Source organism: Columba livia, chromosome 18, assembly GCF_036013475.1.
Source record: "Columba livia isolate bColLiv1 breed racing homer chromosome 18, bColLiv1.pat.W.v2, whole genome shotgun sequence".
Lineage (NCBI taxonomy): Eukaryota > Metazoa > Chordata > Aves > Columbiformes > Columbidae > Columba > Columba livia.
The window spans coordinates 3,864,665-3,887,710 of NC_088619.1; the positions used below are offsets into that span (position 1 = coordinate 3,864,665).

Consider the following 23,046-nt stretch of genomic DNA (forward strand, 5'->3'; position numbering starts at 1 on the left):
CAAACTGGAACACAGGAGGTTCCACTTAAATATGAGAAGAAACTTCTTCATGATGAGGGTGGCAGAGCCTGGCCCAGGCTGCCCAGGGAGGTTGTGGAGTCTCCTTCTGTGCAGACATTCCAACCTGCCTGGACACCTTCCTGTGTAACCTCATCTGGGTGTTCCTGCTCCATGGGGGGATTGCACTGGATGAGCTTTCCAGGGCCCTTCAACCCCTGACATTCTGGGATTCTGTGATTCATCCAGCTTTGCTTCTGCATGACTAAAACCTCCCTACACTGAGCATCCATCAGGATCCCTGCAGCCTGTTGCTGCTCCTGTTCTCATGGGATCCACATTACATCCAACAAGGAGGAATTAGAAAAACCTTGTGTCCTCACAAGTGTCCTCTCAGCTCTCCCCAGTTTGTCATCCTGTTGTATTTCTGCTGTCACCCTGCAGATGTGGATCAGGTCAATCATCATCAGCCCAAGGTCTGATACCCAGCTCCACGATGGGAACTGTTGTTGCTGGAGGTTACTGGTGTCTCTGTGGCAGGTGGGACGTGACCTCCCGCTGGTCCACTGTGACAGAGGTTCCCCAGCAATGCACCGAGGATCCCAGCCCTGCCCCTGGCTGTACTCACGGGGGCACTCACTCTGTCGAGGGCTGAAATCTATCACTACAGTAAGCTGGGTTTGAAAATCTTCAGTAAGAAATCCTCAGTTCCCATTTTGGCCAAGCCTTTTTCTCCTTTACAGAAACAAATTATATCAATTTGTACAACACATCATGAATTTGGAGCTAACAGATCCCCAGGGTTTCTAACTAGTAAGGTAAGGGCTTGAAGGCTGGGGGAGAGGAGGAAAAAAATCTCTGGGCTTGAGGTAGGTGGGTTTTGGTTTTTTTTCTCTTTTTTCTTCTTCTTTTTTTTTATTGAAAACATTGTGATTTAACAACTACAGGCATTGTTGAACATAAATAAATAACATGGAGAACTGGGACACACTAAGCTCTGTGATTGCATAAATATTCAAGCTGCAAAAGAAATGTAAGATTTCAAAGGTGGAAACCTAATTATGGAGTTGTTATCTATCCCCCTGTAGTAATTCAAACATAAAGAACAATTCCCATTGGGCTGGTAAGGGACCATAGTGCACATCTGAAATGTTGAACCTGGAAAATACAGCATCCTGCCACAGCTCAGCAGTGACTCCCCCTCACACACACAGTCTGCTCAGTTAAACTCAAACTAAGGGCACAGCCTTGACCAGCCCCTGATAATCTCATGAGCAAAGGACTGGGGCTCACAACCGCTTCCTTGTCTTCTTCTATCACTTGCAGGCTAACGATAACTTCATCTTGACTCTCCTTGCAACTCCTCTACTGCCTTTGGTGACACAAGGACAGGCACAACCCCACAGTGGTGGCAGACTCATCCCGTGGACCTCCAGACCTTTCTGTAACAACTCTGGGCTGCTCCTGCCAGACTTTTCTCCTGCCACCTCACCCTGCCAGGTTTTCGGGCTGGATTCCCCCATGCCACGCACAGCCTGGTTTGACACAGGTCTCCCCATCCTCCTGCACAGCTCCCACCCGGTCACCTGGGGATGACTCTTTCCCAAAGGCCTAGGAAAGCAGTGCTGGAGGATGCTCTGCAATCGCTTTACGAAGGAGCCCAAAACTCATCCAAGTTTTGCTGCCAGCTCTTCATCCTGAAAGCCATCACCTTCCTGCTACAGGTGCCAATACAGAGCTCCTCCAGCCAGGAACTGATGACCTGCCATGACATTGCTCAGGAATCCAATGGCCCAGCGCACTCACCACACACTTTACAGCTGCTGCATGGAGGTGAGGGTTCAGTAGCATCCCAAGGGAGGAAGGGGAATCACAACTGGGGCACTGGTTGCTACCAGGCTTGCTCAAGGTTCTCTGGTGACTCTTCGGACCATGCAAGCTCCATGTGCCATAAGACAAACACCTGGGAGAGGGACACTGTGTCATGGGACGGTGGGGATGCTGGTGCAGCACAGGGCTCAGCCTGCACAGCAGAGCCTTGAGTACTGCCAAACCCTGTAAAAGCAAAGCCTGTCAGCTGCACCACAGGTTTTGAGAGTGTCACTACTGGGAAGAGGGTCTGGAAAAGGCTTCTTGGGGTGCAGGCCCCCCTGCCAGAGGCCTGGGATGGACCAAGTACTCCTGAGATGCTGATTTGTATTTCACCAGCCCCAGTGCAGCTGGACATGCCAGCTCCATCCTGGCAGGGCAACAGCACCATCTACTGCTGCCAGAACCAGAGATGCTGTGCAGATCTGCTCCCTGCTCATCCTATTCTATTCTATTCTATTCTATTCTATTCTATTCTATTCTATTCTATTCTATTCTATTCTATCCCATCCTATCCCACCCTACCCTGTCCCAGCTGATATCATCGTGCTGCTGAGCCAGCCCAGAGCAATGCAGGTGACCGTAGGCACCTCTGAACTTGCTTGTGCTGCTCATGGTTCTCCAGACATGGCACCCATGGCCAGAGTGGGTTTTATTTCCTCCTTTCCAGCTATGAAAAGGTTAATGGTCTGTGATGGGCTTGGCAAGCACTGACTGGTGCACCTGCCCTAGGAAGGAGTTTTGGAGGGAGGGGTGAGAAGGAAGGAGACCAGGTAAGACTCATGCTTTCATTCTCTGTCACTGTGTTGGCTGGTGACAATATCTCACTGTCCAAGGGGTTTGGCAGTTAAATAAAATCCTTATTCACCTTTTGTGCCTGCCAGGGAGCCAGCAACTGGGCCATGCTGAACAATGCAGGGCACACAGTTCCCCAGAGAGGGACATGCCCTGTCTGCCCCAGCCCACAGGGTTACGCACTGGCAGCCGCACCGCCCCACCACCCTGCACTGATGTCTCTGCAAGCCAGCCCTTTCCGGGCTTTCTATCCCCTGTGCTGCTGAGGTGCTTGGGGATCCCTATAGAACCATAGAATCATTTTGGTTGGAAGAGACCCTTAAGATCATCGAGTCCAACTAACTATGCCACTGCAGGGGGGACAGTGGTGTGACCCCTCTGACTCCCGCTGCTGGGACACGTCTCTGCAAGCAGCACCCTGTGTGCACGCCTTTGCAGGTGGGAGGCTCTGGGGCGATGCTGTGTCCCTGGTGGGCTCAGGGACAGCCTGTCCCTGCGTGCGCAGCGTCCGCAGGGAGAGCCCAGCGCTGCGGGCAGCTCCGCGGTCCCCAGCCCGCGAGGTGGCAGCAAGTGCCCGCGGAGGAAGCGGAGAGGGCGGGAGGCTGCAGGACGCTCTGCCGGCTGCAAGACTAGCCAGCAGGCAGCAAGTTCGGGCTGGCCGCACCGTGGGGGAGGATGTACCCAGATTATCTACATGAGGAACAGACTGGGAGGGACTCCCTGTTCAACCAGCCCAGTGGTCATGTCTGGGGCAGATTCAGGGACGTACCCCATAGAGTCAGAGAATCACAGAATAGATTGGGTTGAAGGGACCTTCCAAGCTCATCCCCCAACCCCTGCCATGAGCAGGGACATCTTCACCAGCTCAGGTTGCTCAGAGCCCCGTCCAGCCTGGCCTGGGATGTTCTCCAGGGATGGTTCATCCACCACCTCTCTGGCCAATCTGGGCCAGGCTCTCATCACCCTCAGCGCAAACTATTTCTTCCTCATGTCCAGCCTGAATCTCCCTCCTTTAAGTTTAAAACCATCACCCCTTGTCCTATCGCAACAGGCCCTTCTTAAAAGTCTGTCCCCGTCTTTCTTCTCAGCCCCTTTTAAGCACTGAAAGGCCACAATAAGGTCTCCCCGGAGCTTCTCTTCTCCAGCTGAGCCCCCCAGCTCTCTCAGCCTGTCCTTCCAGCAGAGATGTTGCAGCCTTGGATCCTTTCTGTGGCTCCTCTGGCCCCTCTCCAGCAGGTCCATGTCTTTCTTCTACCCCAGCTCTGGAGGGGCAGGAGCCATCCCTAGAAAACTTTTGACCCCTGGTTCCCTGTTCAGGTTACCGTGATATAAAGGGGCTTACCACGACATAAAGGGGGCTCCATGTTCAAAATACCGTCCAGCTCATGACCATGCCCAAAGACTGTGACCTGGTCCCTGCCTGCTCTCTGCCACCACAGCTTGGTCCCTGGGGCAGGAAGGGGATGCCAGGGTCCCTGCAAGAAGCATGAGGCAAGTTGGGTGTGGGAGCACGAAATGAATAGGGACAGGTGGTGGGATATCTGGCCAAAGCACATGACTGGATGCCCCCCAGCAGGGCAGAAGAAGCTCAGTTCAGCTTAGACACAGTACAAAAGCAGGGGGTGAAATGCATCCTGTTGCAGGTGCTCCCTGGCCAGGTCTGTGGCACAGTTTATGTACCGTTACTTATTGCACCAAACCAATTAAGAACCCTCAGGGAGGGAGACAGCCCCACCAACACTGGAACCCAGCCCTGGCCACCAGTAATGTCTGGGTCAAGCTGGATCCCTTCCCTGCAGCAAGTGCATTCACACTGATGTAAGAGTGTCTGTCACGGAGGCACCCCAAAAGTCAATTTCAGGTGGACAAGTAGTTCCAAAAGAGACTTTATTCTAGCCGGAAAAATGTAGCAAATAAACCGACTAGAAACAGGGCTTATAAAATTACTAAGCACGCCTACAACATAAAATACAGGTTGGGATATCAGTTGGGGGGATTATTGGAGTACAACATAAGAATAATGAGGATCCGCAAGGTGCATGCATACACCCACAAGAAACAAAACCAGAGGCCTCTCACTCCAGGGTACCCAGAAGAAACAATCACTTGCCTGGGTTAGGCAAAGGCTCGTTCAATAATATATCCAGCAGAGAAAAAAAAAACACTCACCAAGGAGAAGGTTCGGCACTCTCAATCCGAGGATGTCTCCTCAGACGGCATCCCAGTCTAAAGGGAGCACTGCGATTCACAGACCCGCTGCTCCGAGAAGACCACTCCAAGGGGGTCTTCGGCAGGAACCCCATTTTATAGCCTGGTCAGATCTGCCTGTGGTCACTACAAGACGGCCAAGAAGCTTTTCAGCTGCTCTGGGCACCTCCTTTGGTGAGGACCCTGCAAACTAACGGAGGGTCCCACCCCTCCTGCCCCCCAAGCCAAGGAGGGGTGCACTCACCCTGCCCTGGGCAGGGGGGACATGACTGTCAGCACCACCCCCGGGTGTGCACTGGGGACTGCACAGTGGGGCACAAAAGGTTCCAAGGAACCATCAACTACCCTACTGAAGGCTCCGGATCTCGGGGCAGGGGGGGATATGCAACTACCACAGGGTGTTAAAGTTTGGCTGTGGGTTTGTGAAAGGAGAGAGTATGCCAGAGCCACCTCCCTCTTCCATTCCCTTCCTTGTAATGGGCTCGGGATGTTAATTACTAGCTAATTGCTAATATCTTGCAACCCTCTAATGTCTCAACAAGGATCCTCAAAGTACTTTGCAGACACCAGCTATGATCCGCTGCTTGGACAGCACAGAAACTGCAGCCCAGAGATGTTGCAGGAGCTTGCCGATGATCCAAGCCTGGATCAGCAACAGCCCCTGTCCAGGATCTCTGCTCCAAGCGCCGACCCCCCTGCCCCACTGCTGGACTGCCTCCCAAACTGTGGCCTTTTATCAATCCCTCCCAGGTTCCAGCCTGGAAGTCAGCCTGACAGAGGCCTGAGGCAGGGAAACAAAGAGTTAAACAATATACTGATGGGCTGGTGAGCTCATCAGAGCTGGGATACGCTCCATTGTTTATTAGACTCTTAACAGAGCTCAGTAGGCAACATCCAGAGGAGTGTGGGGCTCGGGGTGAGCCTGGCTTAGGAGAGCAAGACCTGCAGCTTGTCCCACAGCCGGTGGGGTGGGCAGCTATCCCTCACCATTCACCACGTAAGTAGGATGGGTTTCCATGGGTTTGGCTCTGGGAGTGGTGGAAGGGGAGAGGGGAAGCAGCACAACAAGGCTGGGGGTCATCCTCTTGCTGAGCCCCAAAAAGGGACTTACTGCAAATGTTTTTTTGCTCAGCAAGACCCCTGAGTGTGTTGCTGGGGCTGTCCAAACTCTGTGTGATGTGGAGAAGCTGCTCCCAAGGGATGCAGGTGCTGGGCCCAACCCAGCTCCACCACCCCAGCAAACAGACACTGGCTCAGTCCCAATTTACATTGAAGATCTGGTGGGCCTTATAGGTGATGTGAAATCCCCTGACATTGCCTTATTTCTCCACCTCTGTTCTCAGAGCAGAACCAGCCTGTCTTGCAGAGGTGGCTGCCCAGGTAGCCCCGGCCAGCCTGCTCCTCACCCCGGGGCAAGCAGGGGTGTGGGGACAGGAGCAGAGAGGATGGGGCTTTAGCTCTCAAGTCCGGCACCGAAACAACTCTCTGTGTCTTCTCCCACAGCAGAGCCCGCTCAGCCGGAAGGATTCAGTCCTTTTCAGGCTGACACACAGCTACAAAAGGCTGGATACGCTGAGCTGCTCCTCTTGTGCCCACAGGAGCTGGTGACTGGGTTCCTCCATGGCATGCTCAGGGGATGCCTAGTGCAAACGGCCACCTCACCTCTGCAGCGAGACACCACCACCAGTGACAGCTGGGACAACTGAGGCACAGCATGGTGAGTGGGCTCTCGGCACTGGGACCATTCCCAGGGATTCCCTGCCCCGACACCTGCACAAGGAACTGCTGCTCCCCATCAGCACCTCCCTATGTGCAGGTCCCCCAAGAAAGATGTGCAGCTGCTGGGCTTGAGGTCTTTGAAGGATGGATGCAGGCTGGGCAGGTCCTCCAGCTCCACTGAAGCAGCCCCCCAGTCCCCAGCTTACTCAGATTCTTGGGGACCTCGGGCACTGAACATATTATATATACACATCTTACTCCTGGAACAGGCTGCTGAGGGCAGTGGTGGAGTCACCATCCCTGGAGGAGTTGAACAAAAACAGAGATAAGGTTTTCAGGGACATGGTTTAGTGACAGTGTTGGGTTGACAGTTAGACTCAATGATCTTAAAGGTCTTTTCCAACCAAAATGATTCCATGATTCTGTGATTCTATGGCTGTGGGATATGTAGGAATCATATGATTCCTATTCACTTTGTACCTGATTAAGAGCCACTCTCAGTTAAAATTGGCCAGTGCTAAGCATCTAACAAAAAATTTCTGCAAATGCATGTCCATGTCCGTCAGTGCAGCAACCTCCCTTCCCACCCATCCACAGTCAGAGCTGAGTCCTCTGAGCAGCTGTTCCCTTCTCCTGGCAAATGAGGGCCCACAGCTGTCATCTGGGGATGGTCCTTTACTGAGGTTAAACATCAGGACTGATTAAACAGTCAGACTGAGACACCCCAGAGCAGCAAGAAAAAACATGCCCAAAGAAGCACTTCTCAGTTTTCCGGCATTCCCCAACATTATGGTTTCCTCACAGCTGGGACCCACCAGCAAGGACTTTGCTGCCCACCCATTGGAGCTGCAGGCAGGACACATCTTCTGGCTGGAGGACAAATGAACCCTTTGGGTCTCACCCCAAGACTTTGCAGAGCACCTGATGCTGCTGGTTGCCAGGGGACCATCCCAAGCCATCTGGAGGCCACTGGAAACCCCAGAGAGCCATGGGGCAGTGGGGACAGTCTGCGGGTCCCCCTCTGTGGAACAGCCCAGGGCTTTGGTGGGGCAGTTTCTAGATCTCAGGCAGCCAGGTCGGGGACAGGTGGGAGAAACATGTGGACATGTTCAGGTGACCCACACAACTGCTCCAGAGCACTGGAGTTGCCGTTCACCCAAACCCAATGGTTGTACTGGTGCCAGGCAGACCAGAGCTCGCTTGTGTTGTCTGCTTGGGGATGGCTGGCAGGGTCTGAGCCTTCCAAAAAAAACCATCCAGGCCTGTCCCTCAAGCCAGGCTGGTCTTTTTGCTTCCCTTCAGCTTAAATCAAAGCAAGCCACATCCAAGGAGTACAGGGTTCACTTTGCCTTTTCCTCAAAACATTATTTTCCATGAGGTTTGATTCCCAGAGGTGTATAGGGCTAGAAGTGAACCTGGTTTAGGAGAGCAGGAGCCACGGGGGTCCCCAGCAGGCTGACAACAGTGTGTCTCCCCCCTCAAAAATGAAAGTCACCACACAGAGCACTGGAGGAGGAAAGGGAGGCAAAATAGAATCACATGAGGCTCTTCCTTATGGAGGGGGAAAAGCAAGACCCCTGTATTATCTCCACTGCCCAAGATTTCAGAGGCAGCAGCAGCACATCAGATCTGAAACCCGAGATATGCTCTGGAGGCATTTTCAAGCCAGCAAACAGTCATCTGCTAATGCTCTCCTTACAACAATAATGATTTTAAAAATTGGGAGAAATCTGATAGCATTATCCTGCCAGGCTGCTCAGTACAGCCATCGCATCTTCAAGTATTAGCACTCTGTGAGGAATTAGGGATGGAACTTGGGCAGAGCAGAAACTGAAATCGCATTAGCTCTCCCAAGAGCTGCAGATACATGCAGTGCACGCAAACAAACTCCGGCCACTTGCAGGGAGTGAAATCGTTCACCAGCTAACTGTGGGAAAAACACACAGAGCCTAATGCAAAAACACAGACAGAAATACAAAGCAGAGTATATAAGTTAGAGGAAGAGAACCCAACATAGAGAAAAGTGTGACCAAAAAGGCATGCTCTGCCAGAAGTCCCAGAAAATTGATCGGGGTCTGGGAAATGTGGTGGGAGGGATGGCTATGCGAGAAAATCAAAGGAGGGAAAACAATCCACTCTAGTGTAAATGCAAATCTGAAAGGAAGACAATAGTTCCTGCAGGAGCCTGACATTAGTGCTCTGCAAAATGAAGAGGAATGTGCTCTGAAGAGCTCAGAGTAGCCCTGGATGGGGAGGGAGGGTGGCAGCACGCAGGTGAGCAGGGAATGGGGTCCCTGAGAGCTGAAGCAGAGCAGACTGCATTAGACTGCTGAGATATGAGAGCTGGGCATTATTCCAGAGAAGAAAGCAAATTTCCAACCACAAAGCCAAATTCAAATTATACAGTGGCTCGATCATAAAACCTCTCTGCAATGGATGTTACAACAAGAAAGACAAGAAATGACATGACTACCCAGGATGAAATTTCAGGAAGATCGTTGTAAGAGATTTGAGCTGGAAGAGGGGAGGCCACAACCCAACAATGCTATGAGCAGGGGAGCTGGTGGACAGGCTGCACACACTAGCCAAGCAAGAAGTTATCCGGGATCTGGACACATCGCTGCAAAACTGTAGCTGGTGGGGTTTTTTTTGAGGACAGGTCTGACTCCGGGGTGGGTTGTATAGGTGGAAGCAGAGTAAAGGTTCTGGCCCATTCAGAGCCAGCCTGTCTCGCCAGGACACTGGACATTGCTGTCAGGATTTGGTTTTTGTCTGAGGAGCCTGTCACTGCCCGAAGCCGCAGCTTACGGGAACGGTGAGGTGAGCTGCATCACCTCACTGACAGCAGGGGAAGCTGTGCCTGATCACCTGCATGTCTAACACAGCTGTAGCCATCAAAATAACATCTCATGGCAGCTCGTGCTTCTGCAAAGCCAAGGGGTCAGCATGTTCCACTTCAGTCAGCCCAGCTTGCAGAGATAGGGTTAGCAACTCAAAAGGAAGAGAAGCAGAGAAACTAGAGCTTGCTTCTGTGACCAGACTTACTTGCCTTGTCAAGTGGTTGATCATCATTAAGTGCTCTAGAAGTTATATCAGGATGGCAGAAATGCCCACATCTGTCCAGAACGAGGTAAAGCTGTGGATGGGAGGGATGTGAATCATGTCCATTGCGCTTGGCTTTTGTTTTTGCTTGTTGGCCTAAGATTGGCAAACCTGATATATTACAAAATACACTGATACCACCAGATCTGCGCTTCTGTAACAGTGTTTGTGCTGTGGGGACTAAATTGAAAAATTACATCTGTCTCTTTTCAGAAGAAACCACAAACCTTGGCAGGGGACACAGGTGAAAGAATTAGGGAGGTGCTGGCTGGCATCCAGCCATCAGCATTCCTAGATGGGCACTGGGCCCATTATGGCCCAAATATGGGCAGTTTTCCTTAAAATTGGTGCCTCTGGAACTCTGCCAGCTTTGCAGTCTCTGTGCAGCTGCACTTACATGGTGTGTGCTCTGATATTGATTAGCAGCAACGGGAAACGAGCTGGTGCCACCAGGCTTCATGCTCATCTCATCTACACCTGGTTGCTGCCCGCTGCAGCCATGGGCCTTCCCGTGGCACACACAGTGTACAAATGCAGCCCAGTATCACCCTGATAGAATCACAGAATCATAGAATCATTTTAGTTGGAAGAGACCCTCAAGATCATAGAATCATAAATAGTTTGGGTTGAAGGGACCTCCCCAGCTCCCCCAGTGCCCCCCCTGCCATGAGCAGGGACATCTTCACCAGCTCAGGTTGCTCAGAGCCCCGTCCAGCCTGGCCTGGGATGTCTCCTGGGATGGTTCATCCACCACCTCTCTGGCCAACCTGGGCCAGGCTCTCACCACCCTCAGGGCCAACAATTCCTTCCTCATGTCTAGCCTGAATCTCCCTCCTTTAGTTTAAAACCATCACCCCTTGTCCTATCACAACAGGCCCTGCTCAAAAGTCTGTCCCCATCTTTCTTCTCAGCCGCTTTTGAGCACTGAAAGGCTGCAATAAGGTCTCCCCAGAGCTTCTCTTCTCCAGCTGAACCCCCCAGCTCTCTCAGCCTGTCCTCCAGCAGAGCTGCTCCAGCCTCAGGTCATTCCTGTGGCTCCTCTGGCCCCTCTCCAGCAGGTCCATGTGTGTCCTGTGCTGAGGACCCAGAGCTGGACCAGCACTGCAGGGGGTCTCACCATAGCCAGAGGTCCTGGCAGAGGACTGGTCAGTCCCAGCCCCCTGACACCACTGAGGCCTTGGGAGAAAACCTGGCAGCTCAGGCAGAGTTCATTTTGCAAAAAAAAAAAAAATCAATCTGATTACATATCTCCAGCCTCTCCCACCCTCCCCAGCCCTGGTAGATGCTCATGTGCATCAGGAGCACTCCCTGATCCAGCCTCCTTCCCTTGTCTCCTCAGCAGAGCCCCGAGGAAATAGTGGTTAACATAATGCTTGACCCTTCTCATTTACCATAATGCTTTCTCCGTGCTAAAGGCACTTCGTTTCTGGGAAAATGTATTTCTTCCTTGAGCTGGTGAAAAAATAATGCCTCAAAAAGCCATGCTGCTGATCCACCCATGGCAAAGCAGAGTTTTGGTGTGCTCCTGCTACCGAGCCCAAGAGCCCTCCCACAGCAGCCTGCCCCAGCCTACAGCTGGAGAAACATTTCCTGTGTGACAAGCATTTCTGGGCACTTCGATAGGAAATGAGAAGCTCCTGTGCTGCAGCTGCTACAAGGCTGACGTGTCTGGGCTGGATGTGGCAGTGAGGAACATCCAGCCCCAGGGGCCTGAAGGAAACACCCAGCCCATGGGAGCCTGCTTTCTGCCCTCCCGCTGAGCCATCCTGACGTGGCACACCTGTGCCTCACTTTCCCCACCTGCAAGAGGGAGGCATGATTATGCCACAAGGTGCTGAGGTGTAAATTGGGATCTGAGAATGAAAACAGATCTGGAGACACAGAGCTCCTCCCCACAGGCAGCTTCACCAGCCCTGCTCACAGCATCCTGATACTCCCCTGGAAGCAGCCAAGAGCCCTGGGAGGCTCAGGGCAGTGGGTCTCTGTGGGCATGGAGCCATCCCACCACTGAACCCCTGTGGGAGCTGGAAGCTGGTGAGCTGGAAGGCAGTGAGCTGGAAGGTATCAGGACAGGTATGGTAGAGTTCACTGTCCCTGGGTGGGCAGTGGATCTCTGCAGGCACCCTCAGTCCAGTCCTGCAGAACCCTGCTGCCTATTCCTGTGTTTCATTGCTCTCAGGTGTGATGCTCTTCTCTGCTGCAGTGAACCACAAAGCCTTCTCCACCTTCATGTGACTTAGCACTGATTAATGACCAAATGCAAAGCACCCAACAATCCATCCTCCATCACTAGCCATGCTCTGTTCTTTCTCTTTTGTCCATCTCAGGTCTCGTCCTCAGATCCCGTAACCATGGAAATTCCCCCCAAGAGCCCTGATGGGAGTGAGAAGTCTCCTCAGTCCAAGGAGCTGCTGACCAGTAACACGGCCAGCACCCTCTGCATCAGCTCCCGGAGTGAGTCTGTCTGGACCAGCGCATCCAGAAGCAAGTGGGACATATACCACAAGCCCTTCATTGTTGTGTCTGTTGGGGCAGCCATCTTCCTCATTGGGACGGTCATCACCAGCCTGTCTTGCTTCCTAATTGAGAACAAAAACGTTTACAAAATGTGTGGCCCAGCTTTCCTGTCCTTGGGACTGATGCTTCTCGTTTGTGGCCTTGTGTGGATCCCCATCATCCGGAAGAAGCAGAAACTGAGACAAAAGTCACAGTTTCTGCAAAGCCTCAAGTCCTTCTTCTTTAATCGCTGAAGGCAGCCCAGGACCTTCCCAGGAAAGCTCTGCACCCTTCTACCCACCTCTGTCGGTTAGCCATAAAAAGAAACACATTCTTGTACTATCCTAGAGGATTTCATCCCAGTAAGTCTCTTCCCTACAGGTGAAATGCACTGTACTAGTCTCTGGTGTGAAAATGAACTTTGTATTTCATTCCAAGTAATTCCAGAAAAAGAGAGAGCAAGATTTTGCAGCTCAGTCCAGCAAGGCAGGTCCAAGCTCACTGCATCTCCCTTTTGTCCGATGAGCAACACAGTATCACATACCAGGAAAAGCAAAGCTCCTAAGTAGCTCCACCAGTAGCTTCTGCAAGATATGTCAGCAGAGAGGAGCCAGCTGACTACAAAGGGTGGATAAAGGGTGAACATTGCTGACTGCAAACCGCAGCTCACATGTAGAAACTGGGAGGCCAGAGGTGGTTTGCCAAGGGTCGGTGGAGAGGAGAAGCAGGATAACATAGTTCCAGGGTGCTTTGTTTCACAAACAGCCACCAGAAGAGGAATCACACATCACCAAAGCGTAGAGGACCAGATGTCCTCTACGTGGACATCTGTGGTGATGACTTTCCTGTTATTGAGCTGTTTTGACGGCTGGCTGAGACATGGCTGCAAACTGGAGCTCACTCCTTGCTCCAACTGGAGCACTCACAAGCATTTTTTGTTGCTCCAAAGGGTCAAGGCAAGGATCAGCATCACAAGCAACATTTTTTGGCTCCCGCTGTCAGAGGGTGTTGAAGAAAGGCTGTTCCTCCAAGCCTGCAGAGGCAAAGTCGGTTTGCAGCATCTCTGCATTTGCACTGATGTCCACCAGAAACACCCGTAAACCTGAACCATCAGCCTATTCATGGGACCACAACTGGACCACAAGCAAGCGAGACAGGTTTGTTATCTCCACCACTTTGTAATTCTGCCCTTAATAAATATGTGTCCTGAGGCAATTCACCAAGGAAGGCACGGATCCTTTCCACATGGTTTGGGCTTTAATTTTATATTTTCAGGAGGCCTGATTTACTTTAAAAGACAAATTTGAAACACAACATTTTCAGTCTGAAGAACTGATCTCACTCTGCACAGCACAATCTGAGTTGATATACACAGGCCCATAATGTCCAGGCTCTAATTTTGGGTTCAGGCACTGATGAGAGTCTGATTTTTTGGAAGCGCTGATCCAGCCTGGATCCCACAGCAGTCCCTCATCGGCCCAGTGAGACTCCCCAGCAGAGCAAGCACCCGCTGCTGGGTGAGGATGTGGTCGATGCTGATCAGAAGAAGAGGAACAGAGGGGACCCCAGCGAGCTCCTCTCTGTAGTCTGCACCCCCATGGGGAAGCCAAGGCAGCTCCTTGTTCTTCCAAGTGCTGTGGGAGGAAGAGATGTTTGCAGGGGGTCCACTGAGAGGATTTGCAATGTGTTCACCCTTTGGTTTCAAACACGCAGGGTATGATAAACTCCATCAGCCTCTGATGAGAGGAAGCTCATGTAAGCCCTCAGATTTCTCTAACCCAGTATCCCACATCTACCAACAGCTCCCAAGGAAAGCCAGAGCAAACCACAAGGAATGGGGCATACAGACAGTGGTTCTGCTCCTGGTTTATGTCCACCTCCCAGCAGCTCAGAGCCAAGCCAGAGGTTGCTCCAGACCACTGTCTAATGGTCACTTGTATGGCCAGCATGCCCAGCTCCTCCTGTTTTGCCTACTTTTTTCAAAATCAGTTTGTGCTTTCAGCCTCTTCAACATCCTAGAGCCGCAATCCCTTCAAGCCCCCTAATTTGCCAGACATGCTGGAAGCTCTGCATAGCATCAGGAGACATGGCAAAAGCAGAGGGTATCTGATCCTGCTGCTCCCGGCCAGCAGGCACCCAGCTGGTCAATTAAAAGGGAGCATTCACTGTAGTCAAGGACCATGAAACTGTAGCTGTGTGCACCGTGTTCGGAGCCAAGAGTTGATTCCCTGGGGGGAAATATTTAACTTCCTCCAGATCATCTCTGGCTGAGCTCCCTTATATCTGAAATTGATGCTACATCAGCATGTTTGCCTGTAAATGTGGTCCAAGATGCCCGTGGCCCAAAACCTTCAAGTGGAAGCATTTGTGCCACCACAGTCTGGCTGACACAATTAACCAGGGAGCTCGGGCTCACCTTGCCACTTCTGCCAGGCTCCCACAGTGTGTGACCAAGGATGGCCACTCCCAGGCACCTGGAGACCTCATCCACCACTGCTGGGAGAGTTTGAGGAGGCAACTCCCAGCCTGGCAGCTGGCACAGCTGCATTAGGAGCATCACACAGCCCTTTGCCCCAGGCTCAGCCTGGACCTGAGTTTCAATTCCTGGCTAGTGCAAACATGTGTCCCTGGCCAGCTGGTACGAGACTTGTGAATGGAGTGTGCAAGGTATATCATCTGGCACCGGACCCAGTGAACCGCCATTTATTCCTCAGCCATTCGTCATGCAATGCAATGATTTGCTTGCTTTTGCAGTCCTGGCTTGGCACTAGGCAGAAGTCTGTATTGATTTAGCTACAATGGGCAGAGAACATTTGCCTGAAACTCCTGCTCAGGGTGCAGCTGCAGTCAAAAGACTCATGAGGGGGAGATCATGGAGTAACTGAAGAGCGTCAGCATGTCCCATCTGGCTCCAGCCTGCAGATCTGGTCCCAGATGGGTGTCCTAAAACTGCACAGTCTGGAGGAGGCAGCTGGAAATTGTCCCAGCTGCAAACAGCTCTGCTGTGGTGAGAGACTTTTTGCTGTCCGAAGGAATGTGAGAGCAGGACTTGATGCACCAAATAGCACAGAGAGAGGGAGCAGGGGTCCTGCTCTCCATGGCTCGTGACCAAGAATAAGGAGACAGTCAGTGAAATGTTAATATGATGTCACTGAGACCAAGAATCTAATGGGATTCCAGACTGGTCATTTATAATACAAATATTAGGTTTAATTAAAGCAAAAAAATCTCAAAGTACTTCTGCTCTGGTCTCACGTGTTGTTTTGTGCTGCTGATAGATGGGGGAGGCTGCGTTGGGAGGTGTTTGGGACGGATGATGGTGTGGCATCCAGGGCCACCGTACAGGGGGCTCACTTGGGATGTGGGGAGGAGGAAGAGTGGGGCTGGAGCTGCAGGTTTGTTTGGGTGCTGGCCATGTGCCCTAGATGAGGTTCTCAGGCCTGTTGATATGCTCAGTGTGCACCTCTGAGGTGTGAGGAGCATAGGGGTGGCACAGGAAAGAACCCGGCAAGAGGATGGAATCTGCCCAGGTGGGAGTAAAAGCCCAGGGATCAGTTAAGATTGCTAGGAAGAGGAGGGGAGATTCATCAGGTGGACCTTACCATTTGCTGCCTGGCTCTCTGAGGGGACAGAGGTAAAGGGAGAGAAATATTAATTGAAGGGAAAGCTAGATTAACAACTCCAAGTCCAACATGCAGATGAAAGTCCAGTGACAGACTGGCAACTCTCCTCTTTATTGCATGGGATATAAATGCCTGATTACTCCCAGGAATGTGGGTGGACTTTGCATTTGTGCCTGCAATGCAAAGAGCTCCCAGCACCAGAAAATGTTCAAAAAATTCACCTGAAGTGAGAGAGGCTGAGCTGGAGCTACTTAGGGAAACAGAGATGCAGGATATCCTGGGGGTTGGTCACAAGGTTTTCATCAGGAGCTAACATAAAACACATGCCCTATTGTACCCCAGCAAAACCTCACAGGGCTGCTGAAAAGTGAAATCCTGCCTCTGTGCTGTGGGACCAGTGAACTCCTACATCCCAGTGATGTGGAAGGTTGCAGAGGGTATCCGTGGGTTCCAAATGGGTTTGCGGACAGCAGATGGAAAAAGAGGCGGTGGAAACAATGGAGAGGAATGCGTCCTCTGACTTCTGTAACACAACAAGGGTGGATGCCGGGGAAGTCCCCGGGGAGCAGATGGCAGAAAGGGCTGGGCTCGTGTGCTGCCTCCTCCTGCCACTGCTGGAGACAGCGCTGGGCTACAGAGACCTTTGATCTGATCACAGGGCAGTTCCCAACTCTGGGTCATTTCCATGCATCTGCAGAGCACTGTTTGCTCCTCAGTATTCCTGTCTGCTCCCACTGAAGCCTGTTTGAATCCTGGTGCAATGCAATCAAATCAAAGAAAACCATGTTTTAAGAAATTATCAGAAAATATGATTACATCTAGCTCTTACTAAAGCAAGCTTCGATGTGATCTGCCAGCTTCCCCTGTTCTATAAAAAGAACAGGAAATCCATTGCAAAATTCATTATCTGTGCAGAGCAGTTCAAAGAGGAAATGTTTCTCCTGCATCTCAAAGGTCAGTGTGCCAGCAAACCTGCCGAGCAGGCTCTGCCGCCGAGGATGCCCTGCCACAGGCTGTCTGTGATGGCTTTGTCATTCCTGGGCTTTAACAAAAGTTATCATAAACCTGTCCAAAGATGCTGCACACCCGTGCTGCATATATCTTTCTGAGGATGTTATATTGTGTTTTATCTCACCTGCTGCTGGGAGTTGCACTAACACTAACCCCTCTCCTCTGGGGTATAAATGATTTAACTGTGGAATGAAGAAGGTGACCACCAGTATCTGTGAGCATACATACTAACACATATTCCCCTAAGCACCCTCACTGCTCCTCCCCAAAAATGTGGCCAAGGGCTCATGGGGCTGCAAGGACTCATGTTCCAAGTCTGTGCTGGGATGTCAGCTCCACGGCTGTATCTGGATATCAGCCAGGCCACCAGTTCAGCCTTGAAATGATGCTGGTGCTTCCTTGCCCCCTAAGGAGCAGATGACCCACCGGGACGAACCACGGTCACCCATCCCTCACTCAAAGCCAGCAGCAGCCTTTCCCTGTCCTTAATGAGCAGTAACGAGAGTAATAACTTTCAGATGGACTCCCAATGTTCGCAGTGAGTTTGAAACCTTACAAAAACCCTCAATCCTTCCTCTCTGTACCAGGTGTTAGGCACTTGGAAACCACTGAACCACCTCAGACTGCAGCATGACACTGCTCAGAAGGGCTCAGGAAAGCTGCGAGAGGCAGATGTGAGCAAACAAGCTCCAGCTGGGCCCCTCAAACTTGCAAAGAGGTGAGAGAGAATGCTGAAGCTGGGCTTTCTCCCAAACCATGTCAGAGACAGTAAATCTGGTTATTTCTTGCTCAGATGTGGTTGCTGCCATGACCTGGGTGTTTTCAGGGTCAAAAATGCCTCTGGCCATGCAGTCCTGCATTACAAGGTTTGCAGCATCCAGACCACCGTGGACACAAAAGGTTCAGGGGCTTCAGAGATGTCAGTCTCCTTCCCAGACTCTCCTGTAAGAATCCCTGGAAAGGAATGGAAAGGAATCTCTGCTCCTGAACTGGCTATTGCATCCTGGTTTTAACACAGACTGAATCCTCAGTCCTGCCACACACCCCCAAACTGCCAGGGTAGGGCACCCCCAGGACACCCATAAGAAACAGCTGAGAATCACAGAATATAATAATAATAATGAGGCCCCTGCCTTAGGATTTTTTTGTATTTTTGGTGTGGGGTGTCAGCTGTGGGGTCTGGTCTGCAACCCACCTGCCCCCATGCCTGGACCAGCCCTTAGGGTCCCACCTTGGGCTGGTGAGCCTGTGGATTACGCTGAGTTTTGCACAGATCCTGAGGCTGGAATAAGCCAGCAGCCCACCTTCTACCCCGAATCCAGCCTTAACTCGGGTCTTTGATCTCCACTGTAGGGAAGGGGCGGCTGGAAATCACAGGCCGGTATAACCACCACTGCCAGTGTATTCCACAGCTCAACACGTCTGTTTGCTGGTTGCCGGTGCTGCGGAAGCAGCTGCTGCCCAAGGCGAGCAGTGCTGTGCACGGCCGATTGCATCAGGTCAGCAGAGGAGCGGGCAGATAAGCTGTCCCCAGGGCACTGCTGCTGCAGCGCTCATCAGCCCTGCGGCTGCTCACCGTGCGGGTGCGAGTCTCAGCCAGCTCTCGCCTGCTAAAGCTGTTGCAGTGATTTTACAGCAGTGCCTGCCCCAGCACTCACTCGTGCCTCGCAGCTCTCACAGATGGGACAGCACAGGAGCATCTCCGGCTGCTGGATGCTCCTGGGGAGCACTTGCAGATCTTGCAGAAAAGCTTTCAATAGCCATGTACCCATCAAATCAGTGTGCCAGGCAGGGCTCAGTGATGTTCGGGTTGTTCAGCCTGGAGAAGAGAAGGCTCCACAGAGACCTTACTGCAACCTTTCTGTACTTAAAAGGGGCTGATAATGAAGATGGGGCCAGACTTTCAACAGGGCCTGTTGTGATAGGACAAGGGATGATGGTTTTAAACTAAAGGAGGTTCAGGCTGGACATGAGGAAGAAATTGTTGGCCCTGAGGGTGGTGAGAGCCTGGCCCAGGTTGGCCAGAGAGGTGGTGGATGAACCATCCCTGGAGACATCCCAGGCCAGGCTGGACTGGGCTCTGAGCAACCTGAGCTGGTGAAGATGTCCCTGCTCATGGCAGGGGGGGCACTGGGGGAGCTGGGAATGTCCCTTCAAGCTAAACCCTTCTGAGATTCTATGATTCTATGTTCACAGCACAAAGTTGAGCAGGGAGTGCGGGATCGAGGCCTGGGTGGGCTGATCTCCCCCTAGTCAGGGATGCGAAGGACCCTGTAAAATGTGGGAGTTTCTTGCAGCAGAGGTAACTGTATGCCAACCCGCCATGCACTGGGATGGTTTGAGGCATTGTCCTCTGTGGGATGCTTTCCAGAGGATCAGCATCACCAGCCAGGAGTCAGCAGGGAAGGTGTGCTGGGGGAAGGACACTTTCCTAAATCAGTGTTATTCCTGTCCAGCCATCATGTCTGGGCTCCTTTCCCAGATGTATGAAGAGGTACAATCAGTCAGTGTCTATCAATCAGTGTCTTTTGGTGAAGAGCGGGAGGGATGTGCTGGTTTTACCATTGTTTCCCAGGGAGGTGTCCTGAGGGTTCAATATCAATTGCTCTGAGCTTTATTCCATCAAGGAAGCTCTTCCTATGCTCTGACTTGGCAGGAGAGCACTCAGTGAGCAGCTTCACTCCTGCAGCCCTGTGTCCCACAGCTGAGACCCCATTCCAGAACGCTCTGACCCCGCATGAAGCTGCTGGCTCTGGAAGAAAACCAAGTCCCCTGGCGCCACAGGAGGGAGTTTGCCCACCCTTGCCAAAGCTGAGCTCATCTGCAGTCCCTGCATTCATGGTCTCTTGAGCAATTCATTGCCACAGGCACAAACAGCGGCTGAGCCACGGAGCTGGGGCTGGAGATCACCGTGCATTAATAGTCCTGGGCTGCTCAATCAGGCAGCACCGTTTTCTGTTCATCCTCGGGAAGATAATTTGCAAAAGCTCAGCCCACACTACAGGGAATTATCCAAATTTCACTACAGGACAAACTCTTTGAAGGCTCCTTCTTGGGTTTGTCTCCACATGCTGCTGTTAAATAAATATTGACTGAATCCTGTTAGCCGAAGATTTTGTCAGACCACTTCCAAATTCTTGCTGCTCCCGACTAATATGTAACTTGGGGAAGCAACATTCATTGTTCCCTGTGAAGAACTGGTTTGCTCTCACCACATACTTCTTCAAACCTGTTCTGGGCCAGCTCCAGGAACAAGCGTTTTCCACTAACATCATCTTTCCAGCTACGGCAGAACTGGGCTAGAAAAAGGCAGAAGAGGTAGGAAGGGTTTTCTGCTCTTTTTTAAATAACTTTGGAGCAGAACGCAGCTGTTCGCAGTTTTCTGAGCCATTAAGCGGCGGTGAATGAACTTCTGGAAACCTTTGGATTCCTTTCTAACCCAGGGAGTGACTTTGCTTAATGTGTTGCATTTCCTGCTGTGCTATCACGGGCAGATCGCTGCTCTCGCACGCTGCTTGGCAGGGCTCGGCGTCACAGAAATGGTCCCAGAAGAAAACCTACCTCCTGCAAAGCAAATCCAAGCTGGGCTGCTGATACCCTCCTGAAGGGCAATAGAAGGCACTCACCTTGCAACATCTGGGTCACAAAAGGAGCTTTGCAGTCGTAAACACTGCCCCGGGCCCAGAGCTCTCCTGGAGGGACACCATAAGTACGGGACAAGTCATTCCACAACACGGTGTCTCCTCTAGAGGGACAGGAGCTGCCACAGCTATTCCACCCTCCGGACTGGGATCAACAATTCCAGCGGTTTGCTTTGCAACAACCTTCATAAGTTTTCTTGCTCTCCCTTTCATTCCAGAGCTGCCCCAGGCATGGGATGAAGCCCAGGAGAAGACTTCTTCACCTGGTCTGGTGAGATAAAGGTAGCACCAGCCTTTTGCAGTGTGGGGCTGGACAGGCCTTCCCTGATCCAAGGTCCTTGCATCATCCTTCAAGCTGTTTGCTTTTGGAGGGTGTCGCTGGTCTGATGGAGATTCCGGGGGTGATGCCTACTCTGCCCCATGTCGCTGATGTCTATCAGGATCAGGCACTGGGCTAAAAAGGATAGAAAAGTCTTGAGGCATCTTCTGGAGCTCTCTTGCTACACTAAAAACTGTCTGTCCAGTCACCTGGAAGAACTCCATAAAACTCAGTGAACAGAAGACTCAGGAAAAGCTTAAAAAAAAAAAAGGGAAATGGGAAGTGGATACAGATGTGGGAGCACAGAAAAGGTTCTTCCATTTAGAGGCTGGTGAGGCTCAGGCTCATCAGAAAACTGGGCAAAGCAGCTCCATCATCATCAATGCTAAACTTCAGGCTGGCTCATCAAAATGTGGCTGAACTGGGGAGCAAAGAGCTGCACACCTATTTTTCCATCCTCTAGCTTCCTCCACAATCACCGCAGTCCACTGAAAGAAGACTCCAGAAAAAGGTATCCACTCAACGGGCTGCCCACAAGCAAGCCAGGTGCTGGCCATGGTCTGAGCCTTGTGTCGCATGTGGCAGGGCAGGGACAAGGAAAAACCACCCGTGCACAGGCAAGTCCAGCCTGAACCCAGGGTTCAAGGGGAGCTCTGGCTGCTGAGCTCTGGGTGACCCCCCAGCTCAGCTCCCCGGGAGGCTGCAGGTGCTGAGAAGGTCACTAGGAACTGGAGGGAAGGGATTTTTTGGCTGAGCACCCATGAAGGCGGATTTCAGAGCATGTTTCCTGCAAACAGGGTGATCAGATCCTGAAAGAAGCTGTGCCCCAGCACATCCCTCCAGCCCTCTTAACTAATCCAGGGCTGATTCTTGGCTGGCAAAGAACAGATTCTCCCCCACGCCCCAGAGGGTGATAATGCACAAAGAAGAGATTAGTTATTTCTTTGCACATTTTAAAGCCTTCATTGTTCAGACATGGGGGGAAAATATCTTCTGGGCAAGCAGACTCTTGCCATTGAGAGGGAATGGCACATGGTCTGCACAGCATTTTCTGCCCTGTGTTTGCAAGCAGCAGACTGGAGAAGGTTAGAAGAAAGGACCACGGGGCCATGCTGGGCAACCTTCTCTGCCATGCGCTTGCCATTTGTGAGATGCATGCTGTGGGTGGCAGGCAAGAGAATGGTGACTTTTAGCGTCTGGGATTCCCTGGGCAGTAGAGGAAACACCCAGGCAAGGCAGGCCATGTCCCCCATGCCCTCCAGCCATCATCCCACTCATGGCAGCACGGTGGTGGGGTTGCGTGGGTGGCAGACATGCCCTGGGTGCCCTGGGTTTGGTGAGGAGACTGGGGAGGACACTCCTGGTGCAATCCCTGGCATCCCCTGGAGCTAAGATCATCTCCAGCAGGTACCTGCAGCTGGGCATTGCTCCAGCCCCTGATGCTGACCTCATGCCCAGTGGTCCTGCCTCAAGCTTTGGCATCCTCTTCATGGCCAAGAGGTGCGGCAGCTGCCAGCCCACAAGCTATGCAGTGCTCGTGTCTTGGGATGGCTTTTCCAGAGCCAAGGGCTCCCAGAATGCTCCATCTCCCCATCTTCCATGTTTGCCAAGCATGCACAGACCAGAGAGGCAGGAGGGGAAGGATGTGCCCAGTGTCACACAGCAACCTGGGAGCAGAAAGCTGCAGTCCTGGAGCCCACAAAGCGATACTGGCTGCTCAGAGATAAGCCAGGAGCTTTGGGAAATTCTGCCTTTTCCAGTGATACATCAATAACTTCCTTGGTTCCCATTTTTGGGATGGCAAATGACACAGGTTGTCTGATTTGTGGCTTTCCAATAAGACCTGCTTTTTGGAGGTCTTGCAAGGCTGACATATTTTTGACACTCTGGACAAATTCCTGTGCCTCAGTTTACTTGTAAAGAGAAGGGAACACTGCAATGCTGCCAGGCTGTCACTGGGATGTCACACCTGGTGTCCTGCAGACTTTGCTGGGATCCTCACATGGCAGGTGCTGCTCAAAAGTGACACGAGACCCACCAGGCTCTCAAACTGAAGGAGCTTGGCCCATTTGCAGAACGGGTCAGGACCAGATTTGCACCTTTTAGGCAGGCTAGGTGTGATGCACCCACACACAGGCCAACCACAGGGTATCCCAGTGCTGGGTCCCTTCCCTGGAGGGCTCACACATGTCGTGCAGAAAAACACAACCCTGAGATCCACTCCAGGACAGGCCGGGGCGGGGTGATGGCAGGGCCATGAAACAGT

At 52.0% G+C, this 23,046-nt stretch overlaps 1 protein-coding gene across 2 annotated transcripts; it reads left to right on the forward strand.

Annotated features, from left to right (window-relative positions):
* The first annotated feature begins 5,714 nt into the window (after window positions 1-5,714).
* Window positions 5,715-15,423, forward strand: PIRT (phosphoinositide interacting regulator of transient receptor potential channels). Of its 2 annotated transcripts, none has more exons than XM_065034512.1 (3): window positions 5,715-5,866; window positions 6,373-6,586; window positions 12,018-15,423. In XM_065034512.1, exons 2-3 carry the CDS (start codon window positions 6,584-6,586, stop codon window positions 12,438-12,440), a joined length of 426 nt encoding a protein of 141 aa, XP_064890584.1. In that variant the 5' UTR covers window positions 5,715-5,866; window positions 6,373-6,583; the 3' UTR covers window positions 12,441-15,423. The 2 variants fall into 2 exon arrangements, with proteins under 2 accessions (XP_064890584.1, XP_021146195.1); XM_021290520.2 differs by having other exon boundaries at window positions 6,468-6,586.
* Window positions 15,424-23,046: the final 7,623 nt, after the last annotated feature.